Source organism: Letharia lupina (genome assembly GCF_014066315.1).
Source record: "Letharia lupina isolate WasteWater1 chromosome Unknown contig_13, whole genome shotgun sequence".
Taxonomy (NCBI): Eukaryota; Fungi; Ascomycota; class Lecanoromycetes; order Lecanorales; family Parmeliaceae; genus Letharia; species Letharia lupina.
This window is the reverse complement of record NW_023502982.1, coordinates 1161394-1181092: the sequence shown is the minus strand read 5'-3', so window position 1 is coordinate 1181092 and position 19699 is coordinate 1161394. Positions and strand designations below refer to the sequence as shown.

The 19699-nt window shown below is 49.5% G+C and overlaps 7 protein-coding genes across 7 annotated transcripts; 4 read left to right on the top strand and 3 right to left on the bottom strand.

The window, feature by feature from the left end:
- Positions 1–10: 10 nt before the first annotated feature.
- Positions 11–1690, bottom strand: HO133_001765 (uncharacterized protein; the record flags this gene model as incomplete). The annotated part of the gene is made up of 7 exons (XM_037292693.1): positions 11–34; positions 85–201; positions 249–823; positions 884–1099; positions 1155–1293; positions 1345–1506; positions 1577–1690. The coding sequence occupies 7 exons, from the start codon at positions 1688–1690 to the stop codon at positions 11–13; spliced, it is 1347 nt and encodes a 448-aa protein (XP_037151232.1).
- Positions 1691–1872: 182 nt separating this feature from the next.
- HO133_001764 (uncharacterized protein) lies at positions 1873–3857 on the top strand (the record flags this gene model as incomplete). The annotated part of the gene is made up of 7 exons (XM_037292692.1): positions 1873–2009; positions 2066–2320; positions 2373–2488; positions 2539–2583; positions 2637–2781; positions 2832–3760; positions 3820–3857. The coding sequence occupies 7 exons, from the start codon at positions 1873–1875 to the stop codon at positions 3855–3857; spliced, it is 1665 nt and encodes a 554-aa protein (XP_037151231.1).
- A 438-nt stretch (positions 3858–4295) lies between these two features.
- Positions 4296–5524, top strand: HO133_001763 (uncharacterized protein; the record flags this gene model as incomplete). Its single annotated transcript, XM_037292691.1, has 3 exons — positions 4296–4348; positions 4401–5050; positions 5274–5524. The coding sequence occupies 3 exons, from the start codon at positions 4296–4298 to the stop codon at positions 5522–5524; spliced, it is 954 nt and encodes a 317-aa protein (XP_037151230.1).
- Positions 5525–5740: 216 nt separating this feature from the next.
- On the bottom strand, positions 5741–7633 carry HO133_001762 (uncharacterized protein; the record flags this gene model as incomplete). The annotated part of the gene is made up of 4 exons (XM_037292690.1): positions 5741–6967; positions 7017–7352; positions 7410–7559; positions 7619–7633. 4 exons carry the CDS (start codon positions 7631–7633, stop codon positions 5741–5743), a joined length of 1728 nt encoding a protein of 575 aa, XP_037151229.1.
- A 2299-nt stretch (positions 7634–9932) lies between these two features.
- Positions 9933–11592, bottom strand: HO133_001761 (uncharacterized protein; the record flags this gene model as incomplete). Its single annotated transcript, XM_037292689.1, has 4 exons — positions 9933–10444; positions 10535–11018; positions 11078–11427; positions 11475–11592. 4 exons carry the CDS (start codon positions 11590–11592, stop codon positions 9933–9935), a joined length of 1464 nt encoding a protein of 487 aa, XP_037151228.1.
- A 312-nt stretch (positions 11593–11904) lies between these two features.
- HO133_001760 (uncharacterized protein) lies at positions 11905–12647 on the top strand (the record flags this gene model as incomplete). Its single annotated transcript, XM_037292688.1, has 2 exons — positions 11905–12267; positions 12327–12647. The coding sequence occupies 2 exons, from the start codon at positions 11905–11907 to the stop codon at positions 12645–12647; spliced, it is 684 nt and encodes a 227-aa protein (XP_037151227.1).
- An 876-nt stretch (positions 12648–13523) lies between these two features.
- Positions 13524–16080, top strand: HO133_001759 (uncharacterized protein; the record flags this gene model as incomplete). The annotated part of the gene is made up of 7 exons (XM_037292687.1): positions 13524–13666; positions 13826–14016; positions 14065–15033; positions 15087–15194; positions 15644–15772; positions 15828–15838; positions 15895–16080. 7 exons carry the CDS (start codon positions 13524–13526, stop codon positions 16078–16080), a joined length of 1737 nt encoding a protein of 578 aa, XP_037151226.1.
- Positions 16081–19699: the final 3619 nt, after the last annotated feature.

The window sequence follows — 19699 nt, the reverse complement described above, 5'->3', positions numbered from 1 at the left end:
GCAAAACATCTCAGTCGCCAAACAAGCCTCGGATCTGGGGTGGTATTAGCTGGTAAACAGAGCCAGATTGAGGGTTTGACATGCCTCGGCTATCTTTTGCGTGGGCGCTATGCGGCTATTTGGGTCTTCCTGCCAGGCCGGATATGGTGGCAATCTCGAAGAGCTTTCCTGGTCACTTCTTCGACCGCCCAAAATTGGATCCTAACCTCCTGTGAGTTGACGGCATGAACGATGACAGAAGGGTTTACATTGTTGGCGCTCGCGTCCCAGCCAAGCGTGTCCTGTTCGTTATCGTAGATCCTCTCTCCCCATATGCGATCATCGTCTTCATCAGCTGGTAGGAACAAGCTCTGGGGGTCTAAGCTGGCCTTTGGAGGTGGAGGTGAAGGTCTCTGCGTTCTTTGACTTTGCGGCTCTCTGGTAAAGCTGCGTGATAGTGATTGGCTCGGTGGCGGCATGGTCGTTGTCTTCGGCTGCACGGCAGTCTGGACAGTAGATTGGCGTGATGTAGCTCTCTCAGCTGGCGCAGCTGACCCTTGCCGTACCGCAGCAGGTGCTGGCGTGACGGAATTTCCTCGATAATCTCCAATGGTCATGAGGGTGAATTCGCATTGCATGCCATGCTCGTGGTAACTTAGTTGCATCGGTCGAGTAGGGAAGGAGTACAAGGCCGTGATGCTGGCCTTGAGTGTTTCGGCGTGCGTGACGATGGCTTTGAAGTCTTTGACGCTTATGCCGATATGCAGCTGGTCCTCTACCTTGAAGTCTTCGAAGTCCAAACTGTCTACAGTAATCGATGTCTGCAGAGGCTGCTTCAGTACGTCTACATCATCATCAGTCATCGGAGCTTATGTCCTTCTTCAGATTGAATAATAGTGCGAACCTCGCCCATTCATGATTTTCTCTGTATAGCTGGTGAATGTTGCCCGTCCGCCTTCTGAAGAGATATCCAATTGCTCGGTTTTGGTCCCAAAATACTCAGCGAACGACCTCAAAGTGCTGGCTCCGATGGTCCACGTGTTCTTTGCTGCGCTCTTATTGAACAAAGCGTGCATCACCTCGACTGACTCGTAGGTAAGCTTGTAGGTCTTTGTGACACCTTTCAGTGGCCACAGGCATTAGCATCTCAACATCGACTAAGAACGTCTACACACCATGTCTGCAGAGCATCTTCACGATAAGGCGGCACTCAGTCTTATCAGGCTGATCTTGAATATTACACTCGCAGCGTTCAACGGCCGTGTCTTTGTCTCGTACATCGCCTAATCGGCCTTTGAAGACAGAGAGAAGCGCCTAGAAGAAGTCAGATGACATGAGAGTAATAAGAAGACATAACCTTTATACTTTGTTATACAATTGACATGTAAAGCGTGCTCCGGTATCTTCGGTAGACTGTTGACTTTTGGCCTGTGAGGCATTGAAATTGTACTTTTCGAAGAAGACAGTCTTATCCAAGGAGAAAGACGCGTAAGCAGACTTAGAGGAATTCAAGGCAGTAAGGATGAGCTGGGTTGGCAATGCTGATTAGCATGAATTTCTACGTACATAAGACAAGTTAGGATGGAGTTTCTCGCACTTTATCCTTGCGAGCTTCCAATGACACCACTTCGCTGAACTTTGCAAGACACAAGACTCCGTCGTGGATACGGACTACACCCTCAAGCGTCAGTGAGAAGCTTAGTGTATGCATCCTCATCGAAAGTTGCTACTTTGTCTACAAAAAGTCTGAGGTCTCCCAAGTGGATCTTTGAGAGACGCGCTTGGCTTCGCGTCATCGCGTTTCGACCCATTTCCTACAATAATCTTGAACCCATTGTAATTCGGCCGATTGATCTCCACCACTACAGCCAGAACTTCCAATTGCCAGCGACCATGGCAGCGCTTCTCCCAGATGATCTTCTACACATGATCTGCCACCAACTATGGGAACAGAGGGATTTCGACACACTCTACCATTGCGCTCGTGCCGGAAAGCAGCTCGCTGTTCCCGCTCTAGCTAGCATCTACCGGTATTCCAGGGCTTTCTCTCACACATGAATCAGACTTCGATGCTAACATATCGCAGTATGCACGATACGGCCCCCGTTACCAGCGCCTACAATGATGAAATCGAGATGGCCCCACAAGAAAGAACTAGCCGAGCTGCTTACGAGAAAGGACGAGAGCAGCTTATTGGGAAATGGGCCAGTATGTGGAGGTCACTTATACTCTCCAGCTTGGGCAAGACCTTGTTTCCTTATTCAAAATACGTGCGCACTTTGAGTCTTCAGGATCTTGAGTATCTGCTCCAGGATGCTAGATTCTTGGGCAAAACCAGTGGGTGAGCTTGAGTAACATTGGGACATCCTTCGCAAAGCGCTGATTTTGATCAGCATGTTCTTCAAGGATGGACTGGAGAAGTTCGAAGTCAATCGAAATGTTCAAATCTCCAACAAAAAGAGTGGTCTTCGAATCGATGCTGAGACAACAGCTAATCGACTCTTGGAAGGTATAGTACTCTTCTCCTCTCAATGGGACAGTCGGTGATTCTGTGCCAAGTGATCGCAAGGCAGACCCCAATGCTGGAAGAGTTATCTGGCCCCAGTATGTCTCTGCCTCTTTCGTCTGTCAGTGCGATATGTTGATTATCCATTTAGTCCTCAAAGGGGTACTGTCTCAGTGCATACCAAAGCTGCCAAATCTACAGCGTCTAAATGTGTACCGAGGAGAAGCTCTAGAGGGTGCAGGGAATCTCATTCGATCGCATTGCCCCTTGTTCAAGGCTCTGCAATTCTATGGCTGGTACGATCATACTTCGAGAACTTTGGACTCCTACCCTAATCCATTTTCAGGCAAAAGGATGATGCAGACCAACACTTCGCTGCTTTCCTAAATGACATACGCCCCCAATCTTTGGAATCCTTTGAGATCTTCAGCGTCTCTCAAATCGGAGCCGAAAGCTTTCTAGCGCTGAACTGTCATCGGGAGACTCTGACCGAGCTGAAACTCAACGGCATCAAAGCTGAATCGATACCTGCGCTGTCAATGTTGAAAGGGTGTACCAATTTGAGCTCGTTGCTGCTTTCAGAGAACGGCGTCGCGACCCAAGATCTCGAGAAGAGACATAACGACACTTTCCTCGATGTAGTTGCTTGGCTTTGCCAGTGCAAAGGGCTGCGGATAGTCTCGCTGTACAATCTACTCAGTGCACCAGCTCTTTTAACGCCTGTGCTGCTCGAAAGCAGCATTCATCTTACTAAGTTAGCACTCGAGGGGTATTTGATGTCAGAGAGCCGGGACTTTCATCGGGCACTTTCGCAACAGACGAGTCTACAAGATCTATGGCTGAAAGGCGAGAGCAGTGATAACCCCGAAGACGTGGACTTTCTTGTGGGGTCATTGAGCAAGCTTGAGAACCTCACGGACATGCGACTTCAGGAAGTCTCGGACTACTTTCTGGACAAGCACTTCTGCACTTTGGCGAATAGCATGCAAAGACTTGAAGTGTGGGAGTCAAGTGGGTATGCTATTACTGACGCCATATGGAGCGACATGGCTTCTATGAAATGCTTGCGCAGACTGGAATTCAATGCTCAGACCCGCTTCACCTCAAATGGGATCATGGACTTCATCCTGAACCTTGGCCCGGGCAATGATGGGCTGCTTCTCAACATAGCGATGCAGGATGTGGATTTCAATTTGACCGACGAAGAGCAATCCATGATTAGAGAGACTATTACCTCAGAGGTAGATGGACGGTTCGACTTCATGCTATTTAGAGGTATAAAGGGCCCCGAAGTACCATTCCATTGTCATTCTGCATGCTAAGAGTATCATCAGATCCGGAGGTTTCTGAATTCGAAGGGGATTCTGACTGATTGATTTAACACCGAATACGCAAATGCCCGGAAGTTTCACGGTTTTCATTCTTGTAAAGGGGCAGGCAAGTTGTCCAAAAGAAAGTGGTAGTCCTTGGTGTTGGCCTGTTTCGAATTTTATCCAGTCATGGACAAAGAATTGAACCATCGATGGGTAGAACGAGTTCCAGCAGAGAGTCCTATGACAATCCAAGCTTTGTCTCTTGTACTGATGGTGATTCGCTTCACGGGACTTGCATTGCTAGAATTGCCAAACTTTCTGGCAGCAATTCGACGGATTGTTCCTGCTGAAAGTTGATTCGGCCAATGACGTACTTGTACGTTTCGCTTTCTTTCCTTCCGAGAACACCAGTACACCCAACGCGACGCGTGTCACCACATTCAACCCACCGCACCAAAGATACTATGTAGTGATCCAATAAAAGGAATCTGATAGACATGGACAGAAGACGAATACTTGTCATTGCTGGCTCAGACAGCTCTGGAGGAGCGTCAGTATTGAGCTTCTGTGCAATGTGCTCTTCATAGCTAACGCAAGTTCAGCGGACTGGAAGCTGACCAGAAAGTGATTGCTGCTCATGGCTGCTACGCCATGACCGCAACCACCGCTCTGACGGCTCAAAATACTCAGGGTGTCTCTGACATTCACTTTGTGCCCTCCGACTTTGTCATCAAGCAAATAGACGCCTGCATGACTGACATTGGTGTGGATGTTATCAAGATTGGCATGCTAGCTTCCGCAAGGACTGTTGATGCAGTGGCAAATGCTCTGAAAAAGCATGGGGAACCTATCACTGTCGTTGACCCTGTCATGGTCGCAACAAGTGGAGCTCAGCTGCTTCCAAACGAAGCCGTCCACAATCTCCGAACTAACATCCTGCCGCTGACCACTATTCTGACACCAAACATCCCCGAAGCTCGATTATTGCTCCAGAATGCCGGGTTGGGAGCCCCTGAAACCAATTCATTGGACGACATAGTCAATATCGCCAGGGTCGTTCAGAGTCTCGGACCCCGCTATGTTTTGGTGAAAGGCGGGCATTTACCCCTCACGAAGGACGGTCACATTTCCAAAGAAGAGGCTGATAGGCACGTTATCGTGGACGTCCTCTATGATGGGCGTGAGGTAGCGATCTACCAAACGGATTACCTGCCCAGCAGGAACACGCATGGCACGGGCTGCTCCCTTGCATGTAAGCTTTCCCAGAGGTCCGTCCCCTGGTGCATTGGCAAGCACTCGCGCTCGCCCCAACATTTGTAAATCCAGCAGTGCGCGCTCCCTTACCTTTCATATTGACATGGGCAAGTATTCCCGCCTTTGCCATATTTACTTGCTCTTGCCAGGTGGCTTTGGGCGTTCAAACAACAACTTACGCCGCGTCTTGGTTGCAAATGACGGGCTAATCCCGGTTATAGCAGCAATCGCCTCCGGCATCGCCCTCTCCAAATCTCCTGATCGGACCAATGACATACCAGACGCGGTGGAAATGGCTGTCCGTTACGTCGAAGCAGGTATACAGACGAGTTTCGATCTGGGGTATGGGAATGGGCCCATCAATCATTTTCATTCGCTGAGCATGAGGCTGCCACCACCCTTTCCGTCGACATTGAAAAGGAGCGTATATGGAAAGGCCCAAGATGGAGGAGGAGCGGCGAAAGAGTCTTGACAGAGGGATGCTTCGAGACCATGGAGGTTGGCGTGCTGCTACTACTAAGGTTGTGGAAGATGCCCCAATGACTTGAGTATTCTGGTTGTTGTGGTATATATGCTGGACGGAATATGCTAGAGAGAAGAGAATGCCTAGACACAGGAAGATGCTCATGGCTACCCGCAAGTGCCTCGCCATGCCAACCATTATTATGTCCATTAGACTTCTCTCCCACTATGCAACGTCGATAACCCACACCTCCATCTTCCCCATCTCCACCCCTTCCGCCCTCGCTTCCTTCCTCACACTCGACATGGCCATGTCCCAATCATCTCCATCCCCCATAGTGATCAAGTCGCCCTCATCTTGTATCTTGCACTTGAACCCACCCTTCAGGTGAAGCTTCTCCCTCACTTTGTCCACGAAGGCGGCAAACGCCACATCAGGCGTCAGCATTATAAACCTCGCATCATCCCCGCAGTGGACTTTCACTCTTACGTCCTTCAATCGGTAGACATATGGACCTGAGTGGGAGGTGCCCCTTCTGCTGCTGGATTGGCCGCGAGGGCGAGAAAGCCCACCACCGGCGTTATGTAGGATTTCGTACTCGTCGAGCGAGGACGTCGTAGATGCCGTGCCGGGATCTTCAGATGGCTCTTCGTCTATACTGTAATGCTCTCTCCTCTGCCTGCTTTTCGAGCGGCCGCTCCTCCGCTGCCGTTGGCTACCGGTATCAGAGGAGTAATGGTGCGAAGAGCGAGGCTTTTGAGGGGAGCTGTGCTGGCGGGTGGTGCGCGGGTCCATTGAATAGAGCTCCTCGGGATACTCGTCGAGGTCCGCTTCATCGCCGTTAGAATGCGGGCGGTGAGGGGTGGTTTCCCCAAACAAACGAGGCCGCCCGGAGTGGTCGCGCTCGCGGTGGATATGTAGGCGGCGAGAGGAGGGGCCGCGAGGCTCGGAGGCGGTGCGGGTGGTGCCTATGCGGGGCTTTTCTTGGGTGATTGCTTCGAGGTTGAGAGGTTCGGGGCGGACGGGCTTGGAGGGCGGGGTATTGGTGAGAGTGGATGCTCGAGATTGAGAAAGTGGGTTGCCAGGTGGAGATGTTGAGGCTACCATGAAAGCGGGACGGATTTGGTCGTTTTCTGGTGGTGGTGTGGGTGGAAACATGTTGCGATGGACTGGTGGTTCAGATTGCTGTCTTGATCTGCTGTATAGGTTTGGCTTCACCATGTGGGAGGCGCCGTAAGATATGGTGTTTGGGGGACGGTCGTCCACGCTTCTGTTTATTGCAGCTGCTTGTGCTTTTGTGTCGGCACTCGCTGACCCAGCGAAAGTGTTGCCCTGCTCAGACGCGGCTATTAATCTTGCCTTCCCCAGATAGTCTTTAGTCTTCAGATTTTTCACTTTGGCAGCGTTTGGCCGGTATATTACCCCGACGGGAATGGAGAAGACAGTGTAGCCCTTTCAAGTATGAGCCAATGCTAAACATATCAATTGGCTGAATAGTCACCTCAGCTTCCTCCGCAATAGCTTCGTCAATAACATCATGATCCGGTTTCTCCTTTTCTTTGGCTGCAATGTGCAAATCTTCCATTCCAGCCTCTTTCTCTTGTATGTATATAGAGCATAGTCCCCTGTTGAACAGTACCTCGCACGAGTACAGTCTAAACTTCAGGCCCAATTGCTCATAGTTGATGAATCTGTTTCCTCTCAAGAAGCGGAGCGCGTCGTTGAAGTTGGCCATTGCCTCCTCGAAATCACCAATCAGGAAATTCGAAACGCCTTGTTGGAAGTACGCAATTGCAAGGTAATTGTCCCGATGGATCGCCCGTTGATAGTATTGGACCTATCACCACATCAGATCTCATGCCAACTCATACACACAGCCTCTTGAGATACCGACCGCTTTCTTGTGTTCGCCCAGCGTAGCATGTATGACCCCACAGTTGAAGAGTATCTTTGCTGTATCCGGGATGTTGCCGAAGGTCCTCAGCGCTGAGTCAAAGTCGTTGTTGTCGTAGAAAGCAATTGCCTCGACCCAAGTCTCGATTTCCTGTATTGATGATATGATGTGAGATTTGAGGTGCGATTCAACGGATTGTTTAGTCTGACCTGCTTCAGTGACATTGCTGCCGACACGATCTCCGATCTCAGCTCTTCGTTGAGAGCTGCTGTAAGTGATTGATTCCTCCGAGACTTGTTGTGTAAGCGTCTTCGGCGAGGACCTCTGTCCCTTCGCCCGGAGGATATAAGCACCCGGAGGCTATAAGCACGGATGGATCAAGATGAAGTCGAAGATGGATTATTATGTACTTTGGCACGTAGGATCGGCAATTTGCATGGAAGGAAGTCCGGAGGATCAATTTGAAATACGAGCGCTTCGGCAACGAAAAGTGGCCGCACCAAAGTAAATGCAGCTAAGATGACGAATCTCAAGCGAGATGTTAGACATGCAAGGACCCAGGAGAAAGGAAACCTAGAAGATTATTGCAAGAAGAAGAGGCTGGAATCAAGGTCATTAACAGGAACGGGTGGGGGTGGGGGGAGGAGGAGGAGGAGGAGGAGGAGGAGGAGGAGGGTGGAGAATTCTTCTTAGAGTCAACAGTTACCTCGTACCAAGAGGGTCAGCGCGTAGAGATCAAACAGGATTCGGTGTCTGGACTCTGGAGACTGGAGTACATTTTGAGGCTACTCATGCAGATTCTAAGAGCTCGCATTGAATCAGGGCGCTCGCCATTGTGATTGGAAGAAGTCAGATTCAAAACCCGGTTAGCTTCAAAACAGGGCGCTTCCAGAACGACGCTCGGGACCTCGGAACAGCTTGTAGGTACCTGTATGTATAGAAGAAAGAAAGGAAGAAGAGAAGACCGGCATGTTAATATTGGCTAATCTATGCTTTGCATCAACAGGGATGCCACTTTGATCCTTGACAGCTGTACTCGTAACTACATTTCTATCCCCATGTCGCGAATTCACCCTCCTGCTTCTGATCAACGCCGACAAGCAAGCCCGCTGCTCAGGGCGGTACAAACGCTCTACCATTCATTCTTCAAGTGTTTAAGCTACGTCGACGAAGCGAGAGTACAAAGAAAAGAAAAGCCTCTCCCCCAATAATAGCGAAGACGTTGACGAGCAAAGATGTAAGGCAGAATAAGGCAGAAAAAGGTTGGGAGGGAAGAGGGGCGCCGGTTGGTGTAGTCTAGCCCTTCTCCAAATGCCAAGAATCACGTGATAGCGCGCTTCTGCGAATTATCATCCCTGTCTCGCCCCGTCTCTCACCCAGCGAACATCTGCCGCCAACAACAACAGCAATCCTTTTCAAAGCTGTCCTGGGTACGGATACCGAAATCACCCGTGTTCCTGCCAATACGCCACCACGCACATATCTGTGTCCACAATCCACGCGAAACCAATTCTATCATCGCACCATCAGTTGCAACTACGAGACCTCCCATCCTGGGGAACTTCCTCTTGCTTTAGCTTTTGACGATTGATACTTTTCAGCTCGACTGCGGAATCTCGCAGTCTCCTACTAGCAAAACGGATACTCGATGCTCTCAGTCTAGAGCGAAACCGTCCACCATCAAGGCTCACACATTCACATCGCACTACTCCACCATAGATAACCACCAGTTTTTGCTCTGCTGTCCCAAGAAGCCTGGCCAAAAGCGGTATGGTTCCATCGTTCCCTCCGTCCAAGGAGATTCCAGGGTAGAAACCCGAACAATAAGACCATTCCGGAATAGAGCCCCAATGTTGAAACAGCTCGGAGGGACATTATCAGCCTTCACCCCCATTCTCTCGCGAGTTTTTCGAGGTAGAACCCATACAGTGAGACACCTCGAAGGGCGACTATGAACCTTCAGCTCCAGGAACGGGTGTTGCAACTCGAAAAGTGGTCCCAAATTAGAAAAGCTTGCTCCGAAAATGAATAGAAAATTTCCGAGTCCTTGGTGGAGTCATGCTGATTGCCTCGTGTCGTCCTCGACCCACAACTCCAGCGCTCTTAGCTTGAGGGATGGGCCAGCACAACGGGACCAAGCCTTCAGCATAGGACACGACATCAAGCAGGTATACAGTTCCTATTGTTTGTGACAATGATGTACAAATATATTCCAATATACAGCGATAAGCTGTGGTCGAAGAATGTAATACTCATCGCTTATGACTCGCTCTTTCTTGACTGTCGACAAGCAACAAACCAGTCAAGCCAGCAAGAGTTGCAGTCTCATTTGTTGATAGGTCCTCTTCCATGCACGTGCAGAGTTTTCACCCCAAGCGATTTGGCACTTCTTGTTGAGTGACGATCTTTGCAAAGTGTTCGAAAAAGTACGAACTTTGGTCCATCCTTGTAATCTCTGCTTGCTTTGGCGTTTTGGACCGTAGCAACTGTCACTCTTGGTGCACATTCGCTTCGAGACCCTGTCTATTTGATTTCGGCCCAACCCGTCTGGTCTCGCCCTTTTAAAGCTGCAGCTTCTTGACTGCCATGGACCGTACCCGCTTGTGCCTCTGAACAAGCCGATGTGAAGATGGTGACAAAGTCCCATACTTCATTGAAGGTGTTGAAGAGCGGCGCTGGGGCAACGCGGATCACATCCGGCCTACGTTCGTCCACGATGACGCCAGCATCCTCTAGAAACCTCATGACACCCTCAAGTAGCCCTGGCTCTAGACGGACGCTTAGTTGAGCGCCTCGCTCTTCTTGATTCGAGGGCGTAATGATTTGGTAAGGCAAGTGTTTCTTGTAGTGGCTGTTGGCCGAAGGCGGGTGTAGTAAGAGGTCTTCGAGGTACGCAGTCATGGCCTTCGATTTAGCCCGGATGGTGGCCATGTCGGTAAGGGCGAATATTTCAAGCGAAGCAATTACAGCTGTGAGAGCAAGAGCCGAGGGATTACCGACCTGCCACCCAGCGGCGCCAGGAATCGGAATGAAATCTGAGAGACGAGCACATCAGTGACCTTGCAGAACATAGCTATCTGAGAGACTGGCGGCCGAGAAGCCGGGGAAAAAAAGGGATAACCTACCGTTACCCATGGCAAATCGCATTGCCTTGTCTCCCCCCCACCATCCGCACAATCTGTCTCGAAAGCCATCCGCGCCGTTTTTCGTTGCAGAGACATCTACCTGTCCATGTCTAGAATTTACAAATAGTCCACCAATAGCCCCAGGACCTGAATTGACGTATTTGTAGTTGCACCAAGCTGCGAAATCAACATCCCACTCTGTCAGCCGCAAATCTACATTTCCCACTGCATGAGCAAGATCCCAACCTATGATTATACCGTGTTTGTGGGCGTGGGCAGTGATTGCCTTGATGTCGAGGTACTGGCCAGTATAGTATTGAATGCCAGGTAGAAGAATTAGAGCTGTGGTGGAAGCATGCTTGTCGATGACGGAAAGAACATGGGTGGTGGATATAGTTGCCGCTGTAGGATCTTCCGGTTCAATGAGTACCATGGCTTGCTTTGGGTCAAAGTTGTGATGCCGGATTTGGGACTCCACAGCATACTGAAGTCATGTCAGAGATAGCCGACAAATGCTTCAAGAGCAGGCCCAACGTTTCATACATGATCACTCGGGAATGCTTTTCCTTCAATGATGATTTTGTATTTCTCTTGATTTGGCCGGTAAAAGCTTGCCATCAGAAGGTGTAGATTGGCCGTCAGCGTCTCCATGACAGCGACTTCGCTGGTATTCGCACCCACAAGAGGAGCCATAAGCTTTGCAGCTGCATCGTCGATATGTAGGAAGGGGGGGAGGTCAGAGTCTTCATGTTCTGTGAAGTGACCGAGCACCCCTTTCGTTGCCCACGCCGAGAGGTGGGAGGCTATGCGTTTGGAAGTCCGTTTGGGCTGAGGTCCTAACGAATTCCCGCAAAAATAAATGCAAGGTCTGTTGCCATCGTCACTGTTTGAAGCTGTCAATGAGTATATTGAGCTGGCTCCAAAAGAGGGAGACTCATACCAGATTCGAATTTGGTTGGAATTAAAAACTCTCCCCTAAAGCTTTTCAGAGGATCTTTGGCATCAAGCTGGACTGCATGTTCTCGTCCGTTTAGTTTTGCTGGTTGAGTAGCAGACATTGCTGTAGCCACAAGTGGGCGAGGTGGGGTGAAGCTTCAGGCGCGCTATCAGCAAGAAGTGGCAATTGCAGTGGTAGAGCCTTCTCGAACGTTGACAATATGAGCACGAAATACTGTTGTACGAGGTCTATGTTTCACATATGACTTCTTTGAACCGTCTCTGCACTTCGATTGCCGTACTTTTTGTTTGGCTTGTTACCTCCGCTGGCGTCGGCAGAATCGCTAGCCCCGCAGTGGCCAATAATCAATACGTCCCTACGTTGACCCAAACATTTCTTTTCAGCATAATCTTCTGCTGCTGCACCTACAATAATGGAAATTCGAACGCTCTTGCGGCCGCTTGTTTGGGTAGCAAAGCACGAGCTTGCATTTGCTAGAACAGCAAGCACATCTAACGCAAATACTCAACGACATTCATCAGCCAGTCAACATTCTTACGCATCCATACCCGATTTCCTCCTACCATCTTCTGTCACGAAAAAGCATCATGCTTCCACCATATCACATCGTCGCAGACCTCTCCTTCAATCCGCCCCAGCGAGCCCGGGCCATCCATTACAGCGGCGCATGTTCTCCGCTTCGACCGCTGCCAAAGCAGCAGTAGTCACTGCAAATCCTCGAAAAGATGAATACGGTAATGAAATGCTCATAGATATCACGGCACGTGCTGCAAACGTATGTTCATTTCATTATTCGTTACCCCATCACACTACAATTACTAATAACGGTTCCAGCGTCTTAAAGAAATCATGTCCAAGGACTCCAATCCTAATCTTGCTTTACGAGTCACAGTCGAGTCCGGCGGGTGCCACGGCTTTCAATATCTTATGTCTCTTACCAACACATCTGCAATATCTCCCGAAGATGATACAATATTCGAGTCGAGCGATTTTTCGGGGGCAAAGGTGGTTATGGACGAGCCAAGTCTGGAGCTGCTGAAGGGGAGTCAGGTTGACTTCACTATGGAGCTGATTGGAAGCCAATTCAAGATAGTGGGCAATCCAGCCGCTACAAGCAGCTGTGGCTGTGGAACAAGTTTCGATATAAAGCCTTGACAAACGAGTTGGGCCTCAACCTAAGACACTCCAAATACTTGAAGAATTTAGAAATGGTGCTGGAGGTGCATCACGCTAGATTCCAGATAGACACAAGAGAAAGTTTACTCCAAGAATCGAAGCATCATCGAGGCTTTCCTGGAGGAGCTGAGGCTGATCATGTATTCACATGGACAGTAAAGGAGGGAAGTGCCTGTGGGAAAGTGGTTTACGGAGTGGTGGAGTATTAGTTCGTGACGTCCGGCGCCCCTCCTCATACAGGTATGGAGAGATGCTGAAAGTTTGGAACTTCCTTAGGTCGGGCAATGCTTGGGGGTAAATGCTACATGACCGTGGACACAGAGGTTGTTCTTAGGTAGAGAATGGCCAAGGAGCTTTCTACTATCTTGGGAAAGGAAAGGACCCCAGACGCAACTCCTAGACTAGCCGTAGAGAGATGACATTTTGCTTCGCACATAGATCTTTGACAGCGCATGCAGCTTTCGATGACTAGTCAAACAAGCTAGCTTTTATTTACAACAACAATGGATTGTGAACGTGGAACACGTCTCTCAAGTCTCTTACCTGCAGCCTGCCCAAACTGACAATTTATTTCGTCACACGTACTCGAGTAGATGATTCTTTGTCTTGGCACGAAGTAAGGTACCTAAGGTACCTTAGTGAGATTGCTTAGGTAACAGAAGGGCGCTAAAGAATTTTGAATCGTGCCCTGGCTTCAACTTCATCGGTAACGAAATTTTCATCCTTGTCACCACATCTCGTCCTCACCCTCACCATCAACAAATCCCCTATCCTGGTTTCGGTATTCTCTCTTTCTATCCCTGTTCTCTTACAGACACGAGACTGGCGTATCTGGATCAATAAACAACCGACAACATGTCGTACGGTGGTGGCTATGGCGGTAGCCGTGGTGGTGGTGGAGGAGGGGGAGGATACTCAAATGGGTACGATGACTACCCAGGCCACAATTCTGGTGGAACTTCAGGAGGTCGAGACTATTCTACAGCCTATTCCAGCGGGTATGATTATCCAAGGTCTAGAAGTTGCAGTCTAAGTTGTCCCTGCATGACATGTCGTTGCACTCTCTCTCGGCACTTGCTGTTCCTTTCCTCATCACTTACTGTCCCGCGTCATCGTGGCTAGGTGTTGACATTCACTGACATGATTTCGAGGTACAGTGGAACCAACGGTTACTCTGGAGGTGGCAGCAACGGCTACTCAAACGGCTTCTCAAACGGAGGCGGTTACGGTGGATCGACCAACGGTTACAGCGGAGGAGGAGGCTACGGAGGAGGAGGAGCAAGCTTTGGAGGTGCAGGTGGCGACAAGATGTCGAATCTAGGCGCCAATCTGAAGATTCAGTCATTCGGTATGATTACTACCTGTTTCGGTAGCACTATGTCTGACAAAGGCATAGATCTATCCACAATGCCAAAGTTCGAAAAGTCTTTTTACAAGGAGGATTCCGAGGTTTCTGCTCGCTCTGAACGCGAAGTCGCAGACTTCCGCAAGCTCAAGGAGATCACTATCCAAGGCAACAATGTACCCCGACCTGTCCACACTTTCGACGAGGCTGGTTTCCCCAAATATGTCATGGATGAGGTAAAAGCTCAAGGTTTTGCTGCACCCACAGCCATCCAGTCTCAAGGCTGGCCTATGGCGCTCTCTGGACGTGATGTGGTTGGAATCGCAGAGACTGGATCAGGGAAGACTCTGACATACTGCCTGCCTGGAATAGTTCACATCAATGCTCAGCCTCTCCTCGCTCCCGGTGATGGACCCATCGTACTGGTTTTGGCACCTACCCGTGAGCTAGCTGTGCAGATCCAACAGGAGATGACCAAATTCGGCAAATCCTCCCGTATCCGCAACACCTGTGTCTATGGCGGTGTCCCCAAAGGTGGCCAAATTCGGGACCTCGCCAAAGGCGTCGAAGTCTGCATAGCTACACCCGGTCGTCTTATCGACATGCTGGAATCTGGAAAGACTAATCTTCGTCGTGTCACTTATCTTGTCCTGGATGAAGCTGACCGCATGTTAGACATGGGTTTCGAGCCACAGATCCGGAAAATCATCGGCCAGATTCGTCCGGACCGTCAGACATGCATGTGGTCTGCAACATGGCCTAAGGACGTCCGTCAACTGGCCTCGGACTACCTCCAAGATTACATTCAGGTCAATATTGGATCCATGGATCTTTCAGCTAATCATCGTATCACCCAAATCGTTGAAATTGTTTCTGAATTCGACAAACGTGACAAGATGACCAAGCATCTTGAGCGTATCATGGAAGACCGAGATTCCAAGATCCTGCTTTTTACAGGTACTAAGCGTGTAGCAGACGAGATAACTAGGTTTCTGCGACAAGACGGATGGCCAGCGCTGTGTAAGTTGATCGAGCTCGCCCTTCCAGCCTATCCATAGCTGACGTTGGTCTAGCAATCCACGGCGACAAGCAGCAGAACGAGCGCGACTGGGTCCTGAATGAGTTCAAGACGGGGAAGAGCCCCATCATGGTTGCCACTGATGTGGCTTCACGTGGTATTGGTATGATTGACCGCCGATCTGCACCTCCCCCTTCCTTTCCCATTTCCTCAATTGACGTCGTGTGGCTCTGTTTCTGTGAAGCTTTGCTCTCTGCAGACGTACGCGCTGCAGCTGCTACTTTCTGGTCCAGGCTCATCATGATTTCTTTTGGCTATCCAGCCAGAAGCTCTTGGATATCCGTTGCAGTGTGGCTTGCTACATCTTTCATTCCGTCTCGTTATGTACCATCAGGGTACCGAGGCGGATTGGATTTTTCTTGACTTGTTCAAGCTGCATTCCCCAGGATTATCCAGGACCATGATACTTGCCACGCTTTGGACCAGGTTGTTATGAGATGTTGTCTCCATGCAGAGAGCTATGCAGAGAGTCTTGCAGATGCATACTGCCTCACGACTAACATTGACATCATTTTTCGTCATGACTTTTGTTGAATGCTAACCCCATTGAAGATGTCAAGAACATTACTCATGTCTTCAACTACGACTACCCCAACAACTCGGAAGATTACGTTCACCGTATTGGGCGTACTGGTCGCGCTGGATCGAAGGGTACTGCCATTACATTATTCACAACTGAGAGTATGTATCTCCTGCTTTATCTCAAAGGCAGCAAATGCTGACCAATATGTTACAGACTCCAAGCAGGTGCGCGCTCAATGTTCCTGCCCCGCATCCTAAATTGTACTGATAGGTTCGACTAGGCACGCGATCTAGTAGCTGTTCTCACAGAATCCAAGCAGCAAATTGATCCTCGTCTCCACGAGATGGCTCGCTACGGTGGTGGCGGAGGGGGTGGTCGTTATGGTCGTGGTGGAGGTCGCGGAGGTGGACGTGGAGGTTTCACGAGCTCGAACGCTGCACCTATGGGTGGAGGTCGACGCTGGTAATTGCCTCACTTATCGACGACGGCTCCGGCAGGTGCTTCTTTGTCATAACACATCTCACCGAATTTCTGGTGCTTGCCGACTATCATCAACTCAGACCGACTTACAGTACTTCAACCTTTCAAATCGTCACCTCAGGGTGACTCATGCCCGTTCCTCCTCCGACTGGCGTTCGACTGGCATCTCCTCATTAGATTTCATTTGTATTTTCCGGCATCACTACAGCAGCTAAGGCAGGCGTCCGTGGATTAGTTGGAGGAGAATTGCACAAAATGAAAGCTCAAAGCTTTATGGCGGTAGTGGTGATGTGAGTCATTGCAGACTCAAAAGCCAACATCATAGAGTGCTATCATAGACATCCCTAACTTAGAAAACGACAACATGGTTTAGTAGATTGATCATCAGGTGTAGTGAACAGTTTTTAGATCGTCTATGCTATTGCAACTTGGCCTTGATCGAGGTGCCGGCTTTTGTACTTTTCTTCCTGTGGATTTGACGAGCTAAGGTAGTGCGGTGTTCAACATAGCCTAAGGTAAGCGGACGCGCACCAAAATCCACCGTCCTAGTACAGTTTTGCATTCGTCGCTTTTCTCCAGCTTTTCCTCAGCTTTTCTTTTCAAAACCCTGATGCTTATGCCCGTCGACAGGTCGGCTTAGGCTGCGTTGCTTGCCAAACACTCCCTCTCTGTAGGTCCAGTCCTTTCGGCGGCGTGTTAGCGAACTCGAATGCCACCCACGGTTCAACGTCTTTCAGGTCATTGTCGTTATATCAGCGATCCAAGCTGCCAGAAGGAACGGACCTTGTGACAGCCTGGGCTCCTGCGCCCCTGTCTCCTTGCCTAACAAAGGACCAATGCTTGGAATGTTCTCCAGCCTCCACCTATTGGCGACGATAACATTTATCGTTGTTCGTATTCGACATCGCATCTTCCATCCTCTTTCAGACAAGGCTCGGCCCCCAATGGCCGTAGCATCAGATAATCAATGGAACTTCCTGCTACAGATATGATACGCGAGACACGTAAGCCTAGATCTAAAAGTTATTGCGAAAAGCCTCGCTGCTCTTCATATGCAGGAGTCGATGACGGTTTGAATTCAGTCTTGTGTGGTTTCATGCAGGCGTTTTGATCCAACCACTCACTGTTCGGCGGGAATTGCCCAGGCTTCGCAAAATGGCAAGGATGCACACAGTCTTGTATCTCCGCTTCCTTATCAATTACGTAAAGCAATCAAGGACCCCTCGACCCTCTCATGTTCAGCAGGCCGAAATTATTTGCCGTCCCAGAAAAGGATGTGTGTATTATTTTGTCGATGTTGTAGGAACCTTTTGCGTTGAAGTAGAACACGCCGGTAACAATTCAAGAAGAGGCTCAGATATAGCGTCCATGCATAGCCTCAAGCTTTACTCTTCGAGGCCAAGGATCTTAGATGGTCGGTGACTCGGTCGTGTGCCTTAGGAGAACCCCAGGAAAACGGTCATCCGAAATGCTGGGTTCCGCTAGTATTGTAGCTGCCGCAGTCGACAACGTGCTACAAATGGCGATATAAAATCCAAATCCCACGACACTTCTTCCATGATCCTTCGCATCTCTCTGTTATGGCCGTAAAAGCTTTCTCGTTGCCGCTTCTAATCTCGTCGTCGTCATGTGCCTTGATATACTTTCCAATATATTGTTTTTTCCTTCAGATACGGTTACTTCCGACCAAGACCCCACGTTCAACGGCTTCCAGATCCGACCTCGCCAAGGCTTCCCGATCTCTCTGCCCTTGACGGTGGCGTGGATTAAGACGCCCCGCCCCACATGTGGAAGAGCAAATGATGATGTTGCATTGCAGCATGCGTCGAGCACGAGGTCTCCCCTCCTTCGGAAGGCAGATAGAAGCCTGCAATTACCCTTGTCTAAATTCGGCCGTTGCGGCCAAAGATCTTCAGCCCTTAGTTCCGTAGGCTGGGAAGACCAGATAGCCAGCCGATGAGGCTGCCGCGTGAATGGTGGGCTTACAGTGACAAGTCCTCCTGGGTTGCATGAAAAGGCATCTTGAACAATAATGATCCTGCAGTCCAGACGCTGAGTATGGCCATGATTTGTCGACCATCGGTCAGAATTGCTAGTCTATGCGCTGGAGCAGACCAATCATAACTTGTCCTCTGAAGCGCTTTCCAACAGACGGCATCGAGAGCCGAAGCAGACCACAGGATTTCCTGCCCCGCCTTTGCCATTATTTTGTTTTTGTTTTTTTTCTTTCTTTTCTTTTTTCTGTTTTTTTTCTTTTTGTTTTTTATACTTTCGGTGCTTTCCTGAGCCTTTCCTCTGCCTTGCCATTCTTTCACTTTGTCCCAATCATCATTATGCAGTTGGCCATAAATGAAATGAGTGTTATTGCCCACCGCCTCTTTCACACTTCCCCAATGAAAAAGGTGCACAGAATGCATCGGAGTTGCGGGCCTGAAAGAGAAGGTGGAAGAGGATGCGCTGTCACCCCATTTGCTAGCCATCCCTCAAATGAATAACGCCACTTTCACCTTCGCCCACTGACAACTCATCCCTCGACCTCATTACGCGCCAGTCCCACAAAGTATTAGTCAGACGAGTATTTCGTCAATCACCATTCACCAAGCATAACCCCCCTATGACTGGCCGTGATCCCACCTGGAGCGAGCGGTTGTCGCTATAAAGCCTTGCATACTTCCTAAGACTCTAGCCGCATCTCTTCGTAGTTGGATTCTCATTTAGCCTCGATACTACACACACAATTCACACATTATTCATTATTTACACACCACCACACATGCTGAAACCCTTTGCCCTTTGCCTTTGCATTTGCCTTTGCCTTCATCATCCCATCAATTCAATTCCTCCATTATCTTAGCCACCTGTTCACAACAAAAACTCGGTAAGACGCCGAAGAGTGGCCGGGTTGTCTTGGCAGGGATAACCCCCCCCCCTTCCCTTCCCCCTTCCCCTTCCCGAGACAAATTTCACACGTCGAAATTTGAGATCGACCTAAGTGGCCTTAGCGTGCGACCGTAATTTCGACCTTCGACTAAAAATTCTCATCCCAACCTAACAACACCAACCATCCACGCTAGCTTACCTGATAGCCTCATCAGTAGCGTCTGCCACTGCAGTCGTCCAGCCTATACCAAATCGAGCATCACCAGATTTGATCTCTTGTTTACAGACAAGGGAAAGATCCCGTTGAGTGTGAGTTTGAAAGAGGCAGAGCAAAGCAAAAACGCGTCCTCAGCAAGACAAAGTCAAAACGCGCACATCATCATCATCATCATCATCAATCATCATCATCAATCATCAGAAAGGAAAGCACGATCGCGACCTACTATCCATCCACAATCCGAAACACTGCAACGCTGGGGTTGAAACCTCGTAAGAAGCCACATATTATAACGCTTCACTACCTCCTCTCTAATCGGAATACAGGTGTCGTTGGCGTGACAGATTTCTCTCCCATTCTGCCCGCCGGCCAGCTCCCATCCAACTCGTATCGAACACCTTCAAGGTCGTTGTCAATTGATAATTTGCGGGGAAATCACGCACTTGAGCAAGTCTGAAAAGTGTGAGAAAGTGAAAAGTCAGCGGAGTAGCCGGAGTATCCTGCCTCT